The sequence below is a fragment of the Heptranchias perlo genome, chromosome 8 (assembly GCF_035084215.1).
Source record: "Heptranchias perlo isolate sHepPer1 chromosome 8, sHepPer1.hap1, whole genome shotgun sequence".
Taxonomy (NCBI): domain Eukaryota; kingdom Metazoa; phylum Chordata; class Chondrichthyes; order Hexanchiformes; family Hexanchidae; genus Heptranchias; species Heptranchias perlo.
In genome coordinates this window covers 31109001-31127873 of record NC_090332.1, presented here as the reverse complement: position 1 = coordinate 31127873, position 18873 = coordinate 31109001, and the positions used below count along the sequence as shown (strand labels likewise).

Sequence of the window (18873 nt, the reverse complement as noted above, 5' to 3'; positions counted from 1 at the left end):
AGCTTGGAACTAAATTAAAAAGCAGGACATCACGGATGGTAATCTCAGCCATGTGCTAATTGGCATAGGGATAGGCAGATCAGAAAGGTGATTATGGGCTGAAAGACTGGTGTGGGAAGGAGGGATTTCATTTCATGGGACACTGACACCAGTACTGGGACAGGAAGGAGCTGTACCACAGGGACGGGCTCCACCCGAGGGAATGGGACCAGAGTCCTAGTGGAAAGGATAAATAGGGCAGTGCATAAGGATTTAAACTAGCAAGATGGGGGGAGGAATCCGGTAGCAATAACAAAATCTTAATGATAAAAGAAACAGGAGATGAGTGTAAAGGTCAGACCAGAGTAAGGAATAAAGATAACATAAATGGTCAAGAAACAAATACAGGGGATGAGACTGGAACTACAGAAAATAAACTAGAAAAATTTACTGATAAACAAAGAAATAGAACAGCAGTGGGAAACATTTAAAATGGTGATCAATAGAGTCCAGGAGAAATATATCCCACTAAAAAGCAAGAACAAACTAGTTAGTAATGATACACCATGGATGAATAAAGAAATAAGGGCAAAATTGAAACTAAAGAAAAAGACATACACTAAGTACATAGACAACAAAGGAGAGGATGACAAAAGGGAATGTGAAGAGGTTAGGAAAGAAGTCAAAAAAAACAATTAGGAGCACAAACAGAAACTATGAAAGTAAATTATCAAGGAATATAAAAAGAAATAGTAAAGTATTCTACTGACACATGAATTACAAAAGAAATATCAGGATAGGGATAGGGCCACTAGGGAAACACATGATAAAATCACAGGTAATGACAGCGAAATGGCAGAAATATTAAATGATTACTTTGCCCCAGTATTTAACAGGGAGACTAACATGGTGGGCATGATATTAGAAGAAGAGATCAAAAAAGATATAACGATATTTAAGATAGAAAGGAGAGAGATAATTGATAAACTAAACAAACTTAGAGAGGATAAAAACCCGGTCCAGATGGATTGCATCCGCGCATATTAAAAGAAGTTAGGGAAGAGATAGCAGAGGCACTATTACATATATATAAAAATCCATTAGAAAAGGGAATAGTGCCAGAGGACTGGTGGACGGCTAAGGTGAATCCTATATTTAAAAAGAGAGATAGAACCAGTCCAGGAAACTATAGACCAATTAGCTTAACGTCAGTAGTAGGAAAGAATGTGGAATTCTTACTCAAAGATGTAATAGAAAAACATCTAGAAACCAAAAATATAATAAGGAATAGTCAGCACAGATTCCAAAAGGGAAGGTCATGCTTGACCAACCTTATTGAATTCTTTGAAGAAGTAACAGAAAGGGTAGACAAGGATAATGCAGTAGATGTAGATGACTTGGATTTTCAAAAGCCCTTCCATAAGCTACCGCATTGTAGACTCATGACTAAGATCAGAGCATGCGGAGTCAGGGGACAAGTAGCAGAATGGATAGCAAGCTGGCTACAAAACAGAAAAGAGAGAGTAGGGGTTAAAGATAATTGCTCAGACTAGCAAAAGGTAGGAAATAGTGTTTCACAAGGCTCGTGCTGGGACCACTGTTGTTCACCATTTACATAAACGATTATGACTCGGGAATCGGAAGTACAATTTCAAAATTTGCGGATGACACCAAATTGGAGGGTATAATTAATACCAAGGAGGACTGCGACAAAATACAGTAAGACATTAATAAACTTGCAGAATGAGCATGTAATTGGCAAATGAATTTCAATATAGATAACTGTGAAGTATTACATTTTGGTAGGAAGAATAAGGGGGCCACATACTGCTTGGATAATGAGCATCTAAATGAGGTCGAGGAGCAGAGGGATCTCAGGATATAGATATACAAATCACTAAATGTAGCAACGCAGGTTAATAAGGCCATAAAAATACCAAACCGAGCACTGGGGTTCATTTCTAGAGGAATAGAATTGAAAAGCAGAGAAGTTATGTTAAACCTTGTATAGAACCTTGGTTAAACCACACTTGGGGCTCAATTTTAGGCAGCAATTGCGGGTGCGTGGGGAGAGGGGAGGCTCCAAAAATCGTGGAAATCCCATTCGGGTTCAAAAGCCGGCTCCAACCCGCCGAATTCCGAGTTTCCCAGGGACCCACCTGTGTGCACGCGGACAACCCAAAAACGGAAGTCCCGCCGGCAATTAAAGGCGGTGGGATGACAGTTAAAGAGCCAAATGTACCTCATTGAGGTACTTAAGGCACTTTACCTGTGACAGAGTAAGAGATTAGAATGATTTTTAATTTACCTGGCCAGCTTGCCCACCGCTTCTGATTCACACCTGGTGAAACCAGGATGGATCAGGGAAAAAGAAACTAGATAAATTAATTAAAACACCATAGAAGGAAGTTAAAACACAAAATGAACCTACCTTTGTACCCTGCTCCGATGCCCGATGTCTCCCTCTCCGATCTCCCCCTCTTCACCACCCCCCCATGTCCTCCCGATGTCACCCTCTTCACCCCACCGATGTCCTCCTGATGTCCTCCCAATGTCCCCCACTTCACCCCCCCGATGTCCTCCCGATATCCCCCTCTTCACCCCCCACAATGTCTTCCTGATGTCCCCCTCTTCACCACCCCCCCCCGATGTCCTCCCAATGTCCCCCTCGTCACCCCCCTGATGTCCTCCTGATCTTCCCCTCTCCCTCCCCAATGTCCTCCCAATGTCCCCCCTCTTCACCCCCCCCCGATGTCCTCCCGATCTTCCCCTCTCCCCCCCCCCCCGATCTTGTACTCTCCCCCCTGCCAATGTCCCCCTCTTCACCCCGATCTTCCCCTCTTCCCCCCCACCAATCTTCCATTCTCCCCCCGGATCTTCCACTTCCTCCCCCCCCCGACCAGTCTTCCATTCCAGCGCTGGATGACCTCTCACGCTCTCTCTTTCTCTCTCTACCACCCCCCCCCCCCCACCCCACCTCCCGTTGCAGCTCCTGACGGCAGCCATCCTGTCAATCCCGGAGAGGATGTTAATCATCAGCAATCAACATGTGATCGCGTCAGAAACGTTAAGTTTTGTTCATGCGGGTTTGCCACGCGCACCTTCACCCCTCCGCTGCCAACCCACCACCATTGCAAAATCGACCCCTTGGAGTACTGTGAACAGTTCCGGTGTCCATATTATAAAAAGGATATAGAGGCACTGGAGAAAGTGCAAAAAAGATTTACTAGGATGATACCTGATTAAGCAGGCTGGGGCTCTTGTCTCTAGAAAATAGAAGACTGAGGGGTGACCTGATAGAGGCCTTTAATATCATGAAAGGGTTTGATAGAGTAGAGGTAGAGAAGATGTTTCCACTTGTGAGGGAGACCAGAACTTGGGGCCATAAATATAAGATAGTCACTAATAAATCCAATTAGGAATTCAGGAGAAACTTCCTTATCCAGAGAGTGGTTAGAATGTTGAATTCACTACCACAAGAAGTAGTTGAGGTGACTAGCATAGATGCATTTAAGGGGAAGCCAGATAAACACATGAGGGAGAAAGGAATAGAAGAATAAGCTGATAGGGTTAGATGAAGTAGGGAGGGAGGAGGCTCGTGTGGAACATAAACACAGCATGGGCCAGTTGGGCTGAATGGCCTGTTTCTGTGCTGTACATTCTATGTAATTCCATGTCTTCCTTAATTGCGTGCGATACTTTCCCCTGTTCTCCTGCGAGTTAAATTCCTTAAGTGTAGAGCGCCTTCTGTTTTGTTCGCATTTGCCTCAGTATGTTCCCCGTCAACCATAATAGTTTTGTTTTACCATGTGCCCTTCTTTTAACCATTGGGACATGTATGGTTTCATTCTCTTTGAGACTGGTTTTAAATAGAACCCATTTGTCCACAGTACTTGATTGCCCAGTCAACTTTTGCCAGTTCTTCAGCCATTTTTGTAAAGCTAGCCCTGGATCAGCCAAAAAGAGTAAACCTAATTATATTATAATCAGAGCTGGCCAGGTGTTCCCCCACATGGAGGTTTGATACAGCACTATGGTCATGGCTAAAAATGAGATCTAGAATTTGTTTATCCCTAGTTGCCTCACCAACATGCTGTGTAAGGAAACAATCATTTATGGTGTCTACAAAAGTCTCAGTTACTCTCCCCATTACACTAGATGGTTTACCATCGGAGCGTTTAATACAAGGAAAATTGAAGTCTCCCTTAATACAAATTGGGCCCAGGCTAGAAGCCTCAGCAATTTGTGAACAAAGTTCCTCATCAGCAAGGGAATGTACACAAATCCTGGTGTAAGGTTTGAACCCACAAATTGAGCTAAACCGACACTTCTTAACTGGCCTCATCCAACTCCATTAAATCTACATATAGAAAAGTATACAAAGAGAATGCACATTTTAATTGTAAATGTTTTGCTCAGCATTTTATACCTGCTTTGGTATATATGCCATACTTGCATAAGCATGTTTTCCATCTATCTATTACTTTCTTTCCATACAGTATTGTTTCCTCCATCGTCTAAGCTGGAGAAGAATCCATGTAGTCTATACTTGCATTATCAGGTTTTTCAGTCCAATACAAAAATATGATACTGGTGATGAATTCTAAAGATTGCAGGAAATGCAGCTGCAATATGCTGTTCTTGTTTTGAAACCAGGACTTATTACAACTGCAATAGATCTCAGAACAAGTAAACCAATCACACATTTGTAGACAATGCAATCATCAATTATGTCTTTCTGCCATTGTTTCATACTTTTTTTCCTTTGATTTGTCATTAATTGACTTTAAACATGAGATTATAAAGGGGGTAATTTTTCGAGTTCGCACTGGTGGTGGGGAACCTCGCCCACTACCAGCACATATTGGAAACTCATGGGTGTCCAGCCTCCTGCCTGTGATTTTCCAATTAAAATCAATGGATGGAAAATCACAGGTAAAGTGCCCAAAATTTTCCCAATATGCAATTGCGGCAGGGCAGGTTCTCTACCATCAGCATGTACTCAGAAAATTACCCAAATATCTAGCTGAGCACACAGACACACACACACACACACACACCAGTAAAAGTCAGCTGAATTGAAAAAGCTTTCCTGTTTTGAAGATAGGCAACAGGCATCTTTAGAATGGAGGATGTGGAGGAATTAGGGAGAGTGATTTTGGAAATGCACTGCTCCCACCCAGCAAGCATCCTCCTTTTCTTAAGACTCATTGTTACTCCGATTGTTTTGTAAGGGTGTTCTAAGTAACACTCAGGCTTACATTGGGTAAAAGTAGCATAACATACAATATATTGTCAATTACCTCTCTTGGAAGGCATTTCATCCTGCAACCCTTGTAACACATCTTCCTTTTCCCTTCCTATAGGGTTTTCCCAACATGAGGCGATAGCACTAGATAGCAATCAGAAACATCACTAAGCGTGACGCTGGGATTGCATTTCACACTGCATCTGCCACAAGCGCCTGCATAGAAAGCATTTACATAATGAGTTTGAGGTGGGAGCACTGGGTGAAGCGCCTATTAAAAGTGAGGAGGTGTCAGCCAAGGAACAGCAAGCAACTGCCCAGGCTTCCAGCCCATGGTTTGCCTCTGTTGTTTGGTCCAGAGAATAGCACTTTACTGGGCTTGCCCTCAAAATAGAACTGATTGATAACCAATAGGTCTTCATGACATCTCTTGAGATTCCAACAAACACAAGGGTTGCCTGAAAATGTGGAGGAGTACATCTCCAATTTCTCTGCAGCAATCTGGCATGGATTTTCACAACTGCATTATACAATGGAGTGCACAGCAACTTCAAGGTTATCGATACGAGGTCCCGAGGGATAGAGGGACCTTGTACAAAGTTTCTCTCGTGAACACTGTGACTGTGGCTTTTCAAACCCTGAGCTCCAATTTACGGCATTCTATCATGGCTAAATTGGACAACTTGGGGGATCAACTCAAGAAATCTATGCTGGTGAAATGCAGTAACGGATTCATTTAAATAATTTTCAAGCCTCTAATGTGGCATCACCTGGCCCATAACATAGCCTCTTCCATAAACTGAAATTCTTTCCTAGCAAATGTGGCATAGTTGCACCTTGGCTGCAATGGCATGCTGATCCAATTTTACGAGCTCATTCCACCTACAGCAGTGCTTCACAAAATTGGCTTTTATATATTTTGCTACCTTAACTTAAAAATACACTTCTATCTACAAATAAATCATACCTCTACTAAGGGACCCTGCTGTGAAGTATTGGATGCCAGACATTTCATTAATGTAGATGTAAGGCAGATGGGCTTCCCCTGAGATCAAGCATGAGGATCCTGGTGGGCACACTTCTTAACACTGCATACTATCTAGTTAATCTATATGCACACTGACTAAGAGTTGTCTTTTTCTTCTTTTGACAGTGACTACCGAGGTATGCTACATTGTTTTTCTGGTAATATGCTGAGACCTCAGCATGATTCAACCGTGTGGTTTAAAAAGAAAAATACATCTCCCGATCAGTTTGTACCCTGGCTATGCATTACTCAGTGGAAGCTAGCCAACACACTGTTCTGAGAACCTCTTGCCAGATGTCAGTGGAGCACATCCGCTTTGCATCTGTTTGAATCTCCAGAGATCTGTACTCTCAAAAGGAACCCTTTGGAATAGGATTATTCTTTGTAGGTGGAAAGTTTATTTTTTGGTTGAACAATATTACACCTTGTTGGTAATCACAGTTCACTGCACTGCAGAATGGTGTGATGTGGATTTTTGTCCATGATTAGCCATGCAGCAGGTTACTAACTATGTCACAGGAGGAGACAAGAGATAGATGATAGTAACTTCCCACAGGAAGGGAAAACTGGAAGCTGAGTTGCCTGGGTCTCTACGCATGCCATTTACAGAATGAGTAATACAAATTACTCAGGAAGGGGGAATGCACAAAGTGTAGGAAGACCTAAATAAAGAGGAAAAATAGGGTAACTTTTATGGCTGTGAGATACAGACGGTAAACATTTTACATTGAAAGCATATTCCCAAACATATTTTTTTTATTCGTTCATGGGATGTGGGCGTCGCTGGTGAGGCCAGCATTTATTGCCCATCCCTAATTGCCCTTGAGAAGGTGGTGGTGAGCCGCCTTCTTGAACCGCTGCAGTCCGTGTGGTGAAGGTTCTCCCATGGTGCTGTTAGGAAGGGAGTTCCAGGATTTTGACCCAGCGACGATGAAGGAAGGCGATATATTTCCAAGTCGGATGGTGTGTGACTTGGAGGGGAACGTGCACATGCTGTTGTTCCCATGTGCCTGCTGCTCTTGTCCTTCTAGGTGGTAGAGGTCGCGGATTTGGGAGGTGCTGTCGATGAAGCCTTGGCGAGTTACTGCAGTGCATCCTGTGGATGGTACAAACTGCAGCCACAGTACGTCGGTGGTGAAGGGAGTGAATGTTTAGGGTGGTGGATGGGGTGCCAATCAAGCGGGCTGCTTTGTCCTGGATGGTGTCGAGCTTCTTGAGTGTTGTTGGAGCTGCATTCATCCAGGCAAGTGGAGAGTATTCCATCACACTCCTGACTTGTGCCTTGTAGATGGTGGAAAGGCTTTGGGGAGTCAGGAGGTGAGTCACTCGCCACAGAATACCCAGCCTCTGACCTGCTCTTGCAGCCATAGTATTTATATGGCTGGTCCAGTTCAGTTTCTGGTCAATGGTGATCCCAGGATGTTGATGGTGGGGGATTTGGCGATGGTAATGCCATTGAATGTCTTGTTGGAGATGGCCATTGCCTGGCACTTGTCTGGCGCGAATGTTATTTGCCACTTATCAGCCCAAGCCTGGGTGTTGTCCAGGTCTTGCTGTATGCGAGCATGGACTGCTTCATTATCTGAGGGGTTGCGAATGGAACTGAACACTGTGCAATCATCAGCGAACATCCCCATTTCTGACCTTATAATGGAGGGAAGGTCATTGATGAAGCAGCTGAAGATGGTTGGGCCTAGGACACTGCCCTGAGGACCTCCTGCAGCAATGTCCTGGGGCTGAGATGATTGGCCTCCAACAACCACTACCACCTTCCTATACTATCATCTTTATCTGGTGGTTATTACAACTTTAAAATTTTCAGTAGCAAGAAATATATTTGACAATTTCCTTTTTGTTGGGTTTAAATATAAAAACTATAGAAAAAAAATTACATTGCTTTCTGCAGAACTAACATGCAAATTATTTCCCTGCAATTTTCCACCTCATTTGTTGGATGTCTGTAATACTGTTTCTCATTATAAACCTCCTGCACACCTGTGCAATCAACGTACCCATAGGTAACACTGCTTTAAACAAAATTGAGGCAAGTCCAAAAAATGGTTTGAAGATATACAAAAAACACAGATGATATGGAGGAGTAACAGAGTTGCATGAAGGTTTCATGTTGGTTTTAGGTTTGTACAACTGGTAGTCATACTGGCCCACATCCAACTGCATGCTTTTCTTTAATTCATCCTTAGTTGTAATGGCATGATGGATGAGGGTAAAATGAGTGGTGACACTGTAGGGATAATTTTATGACTCTGCAGTGATGTTTTTCAGGAATGCACACTGCCTATGATGTTCCCACCATAATGGAGAGAAACTCATAGGCAGGAAGAGGTCAAACTTCTGAAATGTGCTGTTGGCATACATATTTGTAAAACTACACCATATACCTTGATTTTCACTGAGCATTTGATAAGATTCTCTCACAGGCAACTTACTGCCAAATGAAACTCATGTGATACAAGATGAATTTATAAGTTCATTAATAATTACCTGGAAAATAGGAAACGGAAGGCAGTAGTGGTAATAATGTAGGGCTAAATGTTCCAAAGCCCCATGCTGATAACGAGATCTTGCACACAGCTAGCACGGATTGGAAAACTGCAGGTGTGCTGCCCTAATTTTATGATCATTGCTTCAATGGACATAAAATTGGGTGGCAACATGCCCGTGATTTTCCAATCAGTGCTTGCAGCATACGAGGTCCCACTGGCAGTGTGGGGTCTTGGAAAATCTCATCCGTAATTCTAATTGACCAACTAATTTTACAAATAGGCTTCAACTATTTCCCTTTAACTGCTATTTATTTTATTTGTTTTGATTGGGTACCAAATGTTTCCTAATTGTTGTAGATTTTGAACATTTTTCTGTCCTGCTTCAGAGGAGTGCAGCAGGTAGCACCAATTTCTATTGCTGGCTTCACATCATTGTATTCTCCAGAATAGTAGAGCTTACACATATGTGTACTTGAACACATATGCAAAATTTCACTCGCCGGCATCAGAATGCCATTGAAACCTATAACATACTAAACGCCTTTCCTATAAGTATCACACTTACTTCCTGTAACACTTTCCCAGTCACACTCTGTTGATAGCATCCCAATTGTATCATCCTACTCATTGTTTGCAATGGCACAGGAATTCTGTGAGTGCAGTCCCTTCCATTTAAACTGCCCACATTTAAATCAGGTAATTAAATCGGCCAAAACTGCCTAACCATTTTTCATTTCCATGATAATCAATTACAAAGTTGTTGTTTAAAGAAAGTCAGGAACGACTTGCATCTACAATGTGACTTTTATGACCTCAGGACGTCCCAAAGTGCTTCACAGCCAATGAAGTACTTTTGAAATGTAGTCATGGTTGTAATGTAGGAACAACGGGCTAAGCGCTCTGCGTATTTCGGGCAGAAACAGGTGTTCACTCAGTAGTTTCCATCTTATTAAGGTACGATTACTTTGTATACTTAATCACCTCTAACGGGTGTCAGGTTACAACTTGCACTATTCAGCACCAACTGCAATAACAAACGTGTTCAATAAGTAAATAGCACCTCGTTAAGGTCCAATTACCTTGTGTACTTAATCCCCTCTCAGTGGTATAGGGTTACAGCTTCAATACTGATTTGCTACCGTCTTGTTCAATAGTAATAGTGCTACCCCTTTAAACCATCTAACATGCAGAGCGAGCAAATCGCTTTAGTACCAACATGCCCACTCTAAGCAGTGGGGACTACATTTAATATTAGTGAAGTGTCGACTACCTTGTAGTGACACACCTTGCAACATTTGATCAACTAGCAAACCTAATCATTTTTCCTGCAATACCTTATTTACTAATTTACCTTTCACTGGGTACTCAGACTTGTGATATTTGCTACCAATAATTACATGATATTCTCCATATTAATTGATATATATCAGTAATCCATAAACTCTGTAGAGCTCTAGGAATTATATTTGTCTTCGTAAAACATCCTGCTTTCCAACACAACTTTGCATTATCCACAAACTTAGACGTCCTACTTATAATACCTTCGACCAATCTCTGGGGGACTTCAAGAGTCACAGATGGTCAATTGGAAATACAGTATTACCATTAATAACTACCTTCTGTTTCCTATTTTCTAGGCAATTAATAATGAACTTACAAATTCATCATGCATCCCATGAGCTTCACTTTAGCCATAAGTTTCCTGTGAGGGAATCTTATCAAATGCTCAGTGAAAAATCAAAATACATAGGTCAGGATTTTCCAATTTTGCAGAAACCCAGCACAACGTCCCTGAGGCAGGAGTTTCATCCACTCTTGGCCTCAGACCATTTCCTGGGGTTAGGATCATTTGAAGTTTTAGCCAAGCTCCCATGTATCCATTAGGATGGCTACCTTGGAGAGGACTATTTTGACTGTGACAGACATTAGGGGGGGTTGTTTTAACCCCCAAGAATGGATGGGACGTTAAAGTAGCAGCTTTTTGGAGTGGGACCACATCCCAGCTCCAAGGTGCCCACTTCCGGGTTTAAGCCAGGCACGTTAGGATGCACGTGCAGAACAGAAACCCAGAAGTCCCATCCCCACTTAAAGCCGGCGGGCTGATATTTAAAGGGCCAATTCAGGTAGTTGAAACACTTTAGGTACTTAACTTTTTATGGATTCTGCAACAGAAATGGATTTCATTACTCCTGAACTTGTCTCCCTTGGCTTCTGCAACACGCCATTGAAACGGAGGCAAGTTGCAGCCAAAGCTCATTTGGCCCTTTAAACCAGTGATTGACACATCTCAATAAAAGGTGAGGTAATGCAGCTGGACACTCAGTTTTCTCAGACAAACGTTTGGCTGGGAGTTCTTTGTGTTTAGAATGAGATTTCTTTGTTGAGACTGAGAATTCTTGGGTTCAGACAAATTTACCTACATTTTGGAGCCCTTCAAACTGACAAGATCAGGATGGGATGGATCTAATCCACAGTACATCTGAAGAGGAGGAAAGTGAAGATGGGGAACCCATTACCAGAGAAGCCGCGCACATTGCTGCCCGTGATGCCAGGGATGCCCTCATCTCTAACAGGTTCTCATAATGAGATGTGCAAATTGAAGACTTTGAAATACTCAGGCCTCCTGGAACAACCACCACTAACCCCCCTCCCTTTGCACAAAACAGTCCTTCAACTACGTATACACCCATTGCACATGCGCCCAATGAGTGGCATCCTGTCTTGGCATTCATGATGAAGCACATGAAAGGACGAATTCACAAGAGGGACTCAATAATGGCCAAGACATGGCAGTGGTGGTGATAATGATTAAATTTAATGTGCCAATACAAAAAAATATGTAAATTAACATGACATTTCATCAAACACCCTTGTGCATACCCTTGGTGAATTACAATTGCTTAGTCTTTCTCTTTCTACCGCTTCTACATGGTGCATCCCCTGAGGCTTCAGCAGAGCTATTGGCAGGATGCTCAGATCCCTGCCCTGACTGCTGAGATGCTCTCAGCCTATGACCTGAGTTTTGGAGCCTGTGGGGGCCCCGCCAAGACTGCTCCACCTACACTTGTGCAGCGGCAGACTCAGCCATTGGGAGAGGAGGGAGCATTGTGGGTACTGGTTGGGGAGGGGGGGAGCAACGGGTGACAGGTGCTTTCAGTGGAGTCCCCACTTCCATGTCCCCTTTCATCATCATCCCTCTCCCGAGCCAGTGCAACATCACTCCCACCACTCTGCTGGCCAGCAGGTTGGTGAGCAGATGTGCCATGTTGAAAGGCCACGGCTAAAGTATCTGTCTGCCTGTTTAAGGCAGTAGACATGTTGACATCCAGAGTCTGCATGGCCACTGTCATGGCCTGCATGGACTTATTTGAGAGCTGTGCTTGAAACTCAAAGGAGGCTACCATTCTCTCCATTGCAGGTATTCTCGGACTCACCTGCGCCACCAGTCTACTAGCAATGGAGTTGTATTCCTCCATCCTCTCCGCTAATGTGCAGAGTGCGTGTGGCACTTTTTTCCATTACCTTGCAAAGTTGCTGCTGCACCTCTATCATTCTCCTTCTCAGCGATGGCCTTGGAGTTCAGCATTTATGTTCAGCTAAGCAGAGCTTGGAGAGGAGCGCGCCCCCTGACGCGGACTCTCCGCAGCTGCCCCTGCCGCCACCAGTGTCGGCTCGTGCTCACTTGTGAATGGTAAATTACCAGATGACAACCCAACTAACTGTCTAACAGGACCCACCAAAGTACGAGGATCAGCGCTGGTGCATGGCTGTGTGTCCTGTAGCGGTGCACCCTCAGAAGGAATGAGCTCCTCTAAGGAGTCTCTTTCTTTCATCTCTGCTGATTCCTCATGAAGGCGTGAAGGCCCTGGAAGACACAGAAAGCAATATTAATAATTCATCGCAAAAGTGACAATCTTTCCAATGACCATACTGAGGTCTGGCATGGTTACATCATTGATAAAAATCAATTCATCACATGTGTGAAAAATGTTGAAGTTCTATCACCAGCCATCTGCGGGTTGCCAGTCTCTCCATCTCCGAGGATAGGCATGCGACGGTCCGACTTATTTCCATGACCTCCTCCTCCGGATCTGTCACCTCCAGTACTGCTTCTCTCCCTTGCATTTTGCGCTCTCTTCTCCTACAAGGGGAGAAAGAACAGACCTGTGAGTGACTGAAGGTGATGTATTCACCCTATGAATGCAATGCTTTGGGTGAGGCTGACCGTGATAGAGATGCATCAGAGGGTGACTATCATCACAGAGATACATCACATTGCATCATGATTGGGGTGAGTGGCAGTGGTGGGTAAATAAGTGGGCAGTTGAAAAAGTGCACAGAATGTGAAGGATGGTTACTGCTGCTGATACTTAAGTGGATGTGAGGAGTTATGTGATGGGGTAGGCATGCCAACACAGAGTGACGGGTGTGGGGTGGGGGGTGCGGGCAGATGTTGAACAACACAGGATGTGGGTGAATCTGCAAAATATACTCACTTTTCCTGACCTGGTTAGGTCATTAAAACACTTCCTGCACTGAACCCAAGACCTGGGCACCGTGCTCCTGCTACTCACCTCTTCTGCCACTTCCAGCCAAGCATTTTTGGTTACAGAGCCAGTTTCTTCCTGTCATCCCTTGGAAACATTACCTCCCTCCTGGTTCTCATTGCAGCCAGCAATACATCCAGGGAGGAATCATCAAATCTAGGGGCAGCCTTTGCTTTCGTGGACTCCATTTCTCCTTTCTCCTTCAAAATCCATTCTTGGACTGGCCCTTTAAATAGTGGGCTTTAAGCCGTGTCATTCGGGTGCGAGGTAGGAGAGACAATGAAGTTAATCAAGAAATACTAGTTAGGTGATGTCAAACTTGTGAAGGTTATTGAAAGAAGACTGAAGTTTAGAAGTTTCAGTTTTGAGGTCCTGGGAAAGAATGAGTTAAAAGTAGAAGATGGTATAAAAACTTGTTAGTTCAATGGTAGGGCATATTTTCTACTCACTGAGGTCGGTGGTGCCGGAGTGGAAAATCTGGTTTTGGTCCATAAAGCCATATTTATACCACTTTAATACTGAGCATGAGTTTCCAGCAGGTCTTTTAACCAGCCTAATGATGTCCCCTAGTGCTTTTGTGCATTGGGCACTGATGTCCTATGTTATGGAGTGCTGAAGCCTGCTTATTACCGAGTGTACAGGGCACACCATAATTCAGTGCAAAGTGTTTGTGGCTTTGACAGCCTGCGCACATGTTGTGCAGTAGGTTCAATAAGGGCCCAAAAATGTGCTAATGAGGCTTCAGCTCCATTATTTGGTGGAATGCTTGATCTGCAATCCAGATGCTCAGTTTGATATTCCAGAAACAAATGAGAAATACCGCTTTTAAAATTTAACTAGAAAAGCTTTGTTTCATTCTCAGAGTTACGATCTTTTATTACTTTATTAGCTCAAGGAAATAGATAAAAGACATTTTAGTATAAATATATGTCTGTTGGGTTTTTTTTGCTTATTATTTAGACAAATTCTGCTGTGATTCTCTGCCATTTGCAAAGACTGAAATGGATCTCATAGAGGCATAAGATAATCCTCTTATTTTTAAGTTGTGCACTGAGCTAATCCTGGGCCATATTGCAAGGTCAGATCATTTACACATCATGGTGCTAAAAGCAATTACCAATCAAGGTCTGTTCTATACTTATCCATGTGCATCCAGGTACACCAAAAATGTACCAAGATCGTAAGGCAAGGATTGATACTCTCAAAAGGTTTGGGTGATTGGGACTCATCTACAAAAGTAATCTAAGATATAAAATAATCTTAGGTAAGAATCTTTAAAAAGATCCAAAAATGTAACAAGGATCAAGGGGCTTATGCTTGCTGTGCCTATACTTGTCTTCAGTTTTAGCATCAGTTACGAGCAGCCTTCTCCTGTAAATAGATAGCAAAGGGGTGTATATTGGAATGAGGAAGATCGGATGTGTCACACCCAAATGCATAGCATACCTTATGTGCGTTTCTTAATGTGCAACATGCAGGTAGCTTATGTTGGCAATGTCCTTGCTATTTGCACCTTGTCACATTTCATGGCCTACAGGACAAAAGCATTGGCATGGCAGCAATACAGATTCATCTGCAAAAACATGGGCATGTATTTGGAAGTAACTGAACTAAAGTGCTAGGCATTCTACCTCTGTGATGCTGTACCAAGCTTACAGTGAAGTTCCCTGAGCATGCAGTGTAAGGCAATATTGTGAGATTTGGAAAACTATGATGACACCTTAGCAACCTTTAAGAGAACTGTGATTTCTATTGCATCTACTTCCACATTCCTTGGACAAATGAAACAGCATCTAATCTTTCTGCTACCTCCATCCATGTCACTCTTACACCACTTTTCACAGCAGGATGCTTCTTCCCCACCAAAAAGAATCATTCTTCTGACGAGCACCTCCTGGAGAATGACATCCAGAGCTGCAATGTGAAATGGCACTGTTTTACCATGTGGCTTTGCTGCAGGCATTTCCCCCCATCTGTACCAGTACAGCTTTAAGACAGCCAGCTTCTTTAAGAGCCAATGGCACCAGATAACCCAACTCCTGCAGCTTCCTCTGTGCAATCTCAGTGTGTCATGCACCGTTCAATGGGAGCACCATGACAATATCTAAATGTGACATTGGGCACAATTTTAACATTGAAAAATGGGTGGGTTGAGGGCAGGGGCGCATTCAAAATTGCAACCATTTCAGACCCGCCCCCAACCTGCCCCCAACATGCCTCCAACCTGCCCACTTACAGTTTGCACTGGAGCGGGACGAGGGGCGGGCGACCAACCTGCTCCCAGGAGGCAGGTTGGTGATTAAAACCTTTGAAGGAGGGGGCGGGACTACAATTTTGCAGAGTTTCGGATTTCCCTGGGAGCCAGGATTCCCGGGCCTTCTCTTTCACGCCATGTGAAAGGAGGCGAGAAGGCCCAAAACTAACAGGTAAGTGCGATTCTGAACAACTTATGGGCCCGGAGAAACAGGAATGCTTCCCCCGGGCCCAACAAGCATACCTGCAGCTTACCCCCGCCCCCACGATCTCCGCCCCCCCCCAAACAATCGCGGACCCCCACACCAATCTCCGACACCCCACAATGATCGTGGATCCCTCCTCCGATCTCCGACCCTCCCCAATGATTGCGGACCCCCCCCGATGACCCCCAATCCCAACACCCAATGATCGCAGACCCCTGTGATGACCCCCAATCCTAACACTCCCTCCTGTGACTGACCCCCCGATCCCTCCCCCATGACTGACTCCCCCACCCGTGACCCCCATGCCCACCGGTGCCCCTATGCCCATCCATGCTCCCATGCCCATCCGTGCCCCCATGCCCACCCATGGCTCCTATGCCCACCCATGACCCCATGCCCATCCATGACCCACATGCCCCCCCATGCCCACCCATGCCCCCCTCCATACAATCAAAGACTTACCTGAAGACTTACCTGAACACGTCCTCTGCTCTCCCGTCCGACTGAGATCAGCCTGTCAATCAGGCCGGTAAGTTGGACGGCAAACCGACAAAAAAAAATCCGGGTTTCCCGTCCGCAATTTGATCCCCAATCCCCCTTCCCGGCTTGGGGACAAAATCATGCCCATTATTGTATTATGTTGCATGGTCAGCTCAGTGAACCATAGGTGCATGCAGTACACATGAACAGTGATCCCAGTGCCAATGCACCATCAACCCCTATGAACCATGGAGCTTTCAAAGGGTCTAAGGCAATTTAGCTTTTTAAAGAAAGAAATCCAGAAATTCTTTCGTACTGCCTTCTATTATTAATTTTTGTTGCCATTTTTTAAAAATGTTTTGGAATTTTTTTTTAAAGTTCATTTATCTTAATTTTTGAAAATATTTTATTCTCCTAACAATACGTAATGTTTATGTGGAATGTAAAATAGCCAACCTTTACCTGCTAATTCACCGAAAGCCGAATGTAATTGATACATTTCCAAAGGCTAGCATAGGAATCGTCTGAAGTATCACCCACTGCGCTGTCATCTTATTTTCCCATTGATTAGGAACATAACATGGTTGCTCAATGTTACCACATTGCTTCAATTTTTTGTATTCCTTCATGGGATGTGGGCGTCTCTGGCAAGGCCAGCATTTATTGTCCATCCCTAATTACCCTTGAGAAAGTGATGGTGAGCCGCCTTCTTGAACCGTTGCAGTCCATGTGGTGAAGGTTCTCCCGCAACGCTGTTAGGTAGGGAGTTCCAGGATTTTGACCCAGCGACAATGAAGGAATGGCGATATATTTCCAAGTCGGGATGGTGTGTGTCTTGGAAATATATCGCCATTCCTTCATTGTCGCTGGGTCATTGGAGGGGGACATGCAGGTGGTGTTGTTCCTATGTACCTGCTGCTCTTGTCCTTCTAGGTGGTAGAGGCCGTGGGTTTGGGAGGTGCTGTCAAAGAAGCCTTGGTGAGTTGCTGTAGTGCATCCTGTAGATGGTACACCCTGCAGCCATGGTGCGCCAGTGGTGAAGGGAGTGAATGTTTAGGGTGGTGGATGGGGTGCCAATCAAGCGGGCTGCTTTGTCCTGGATGGTGTTGAGCTTCTTGAGTGTTGTTGGAGCTACACTCATTCAGATAAATGGAGAGTATTCCATCACACTCCTGACATGTGCCATGTAGAAGGTGGAAAGGCTTTGGGGAGTCAGGAGGTGAGTCACTCACTGCAGAATACCCAGCCTCTGACCTGCTCTTGTAGCCACAGTATTTATGTGGCTGGTCCAGTGAAGTTTCTGGTCAATGGTGACTCCTAGGATGTTGATGGTGGGGGATTCGGCAATGGCAATGCCGTTGAATATCAAGGCGAGGAGGTTAGACCCTCTCTTGTTGGAGATAATCATTGCCTGGCACTTGTCTGGCGCGAATTTTACTTGCCACTTATCAGCCCAAGCCTGGATGTTGTCCAGGTCTTGCTGCATGCGGGCACGGACTGAGGGGTTGCGAATGGAACCGAACACTGTGCAATCATCAGCGAACATCCCCATTTCTGACCTTATGATGGAGGGAAGGTCATTGATGAAGCAGCTGAAGATGGTTGGGCCTAGGACACTGCCCTGAGAAACTCCTGCAGCAATGTCCTGGGGCTGAGATGTTTGGCCTCCAAAAACCACTACCAATATCATTTCCCAAAGCAAAGCGCTCACAGATTGCAGTCCGGTCCTATGCTTCATGACCATGCATCAAGCAAGTAGGTTTTGTTACAATCATTTTATGTATGAATCCCTTTCTGCTAACAGTGTCAGTTGTAAGTTGGAGCTTGAGTATAGTACCCTGATAGAGTATGTGTGTGCATGAGAAGCAATGAAACAGCTGTAGGATTGTGTGAGGGCTTGGCATGAGACAGCCGTAAACATGTAACAGTTGACCGACAACACTTTGTGGCATGAATATCTGGCTAACTACCTGGTAAATGGTACTGTTGGGTAGTCTAACCTTGACAGTTTCCTAAGGTGTGCCATCTTCTTCTGCACCTATTCCCAGGTCCTGTGATTACCATGCACAACATTGAACCTGGCATGTCGAACTGCCTTCCTCTGAAGAAGTTGTTCTGGAATGCCAAACAGAGTGACCCTCATCACACTTCCATTTCACCAGTCATTATACTTGAGGTTCAGAGGCTGCATTGCTTCATAAGCAGTGGATAAGCTAAAGTATACTTTTCAAATATTTTCAGCCTTTCTAAGGGTTGCAACAATTTTTACCATCCTATGCAGCCACTTACCTATAATTGCTGCTGCAGCTCTTTAAGTTTTTCTGCACCCCTATAAGGATAATTTCCCTGTCCCAACTCCTGTTTGGAAAGCTCCTATTGGCAGACCCAATATGTGCCAGGAATCACTTTGAATAATTTATAAGGACAATTCCAGAAATGTTTAATCCAGAGGGAAGTCAACAATCCAGTGAGAATGCAGGAAGAACAATATACTTTAGTTTGAGGACTGGAAAATATATGAGACTATATAAGAATGCATGTACTGGATCAGAAAATATAACATTGTTTATGTGCTGTAGAGTGCAAGGAAGACAAAAGAGGGAACCCTTCAAAGGAACAAGAGAGGAAA

The 18873-nt window shown here is 44.2% G+C and overlaps 1 protein-coding gene across 1 annotated transcript in view; it reads right to left on the bottom strand.

The window, feature by feature from the left end:
- ush2a (Usher syndrome 2A (autosomal recessive, mild)) overlaps window positions 1-15268 on the bottom strand; it is a 744800-nt gene extending 729532 nt beyond the window's left edge. Inside the window, exons 1-2 of the mRNA XM_067989549.1 lie at window positions 15115-15268; window positions 12479-12623 (exon numbers count right to left, since the gene is read on the bottom strand). Of these exons, the coding sequence (XP_067845650.1) occupies window positions 12479-12623; window positions 15115-15268 (299 nt within the window). The remainder of the gene's footprint in view (window positions 1-12478; window positions 12624-15114) is intronic.
- Window positions 15269-18873: the final 3605 nt, after the last annotated feature.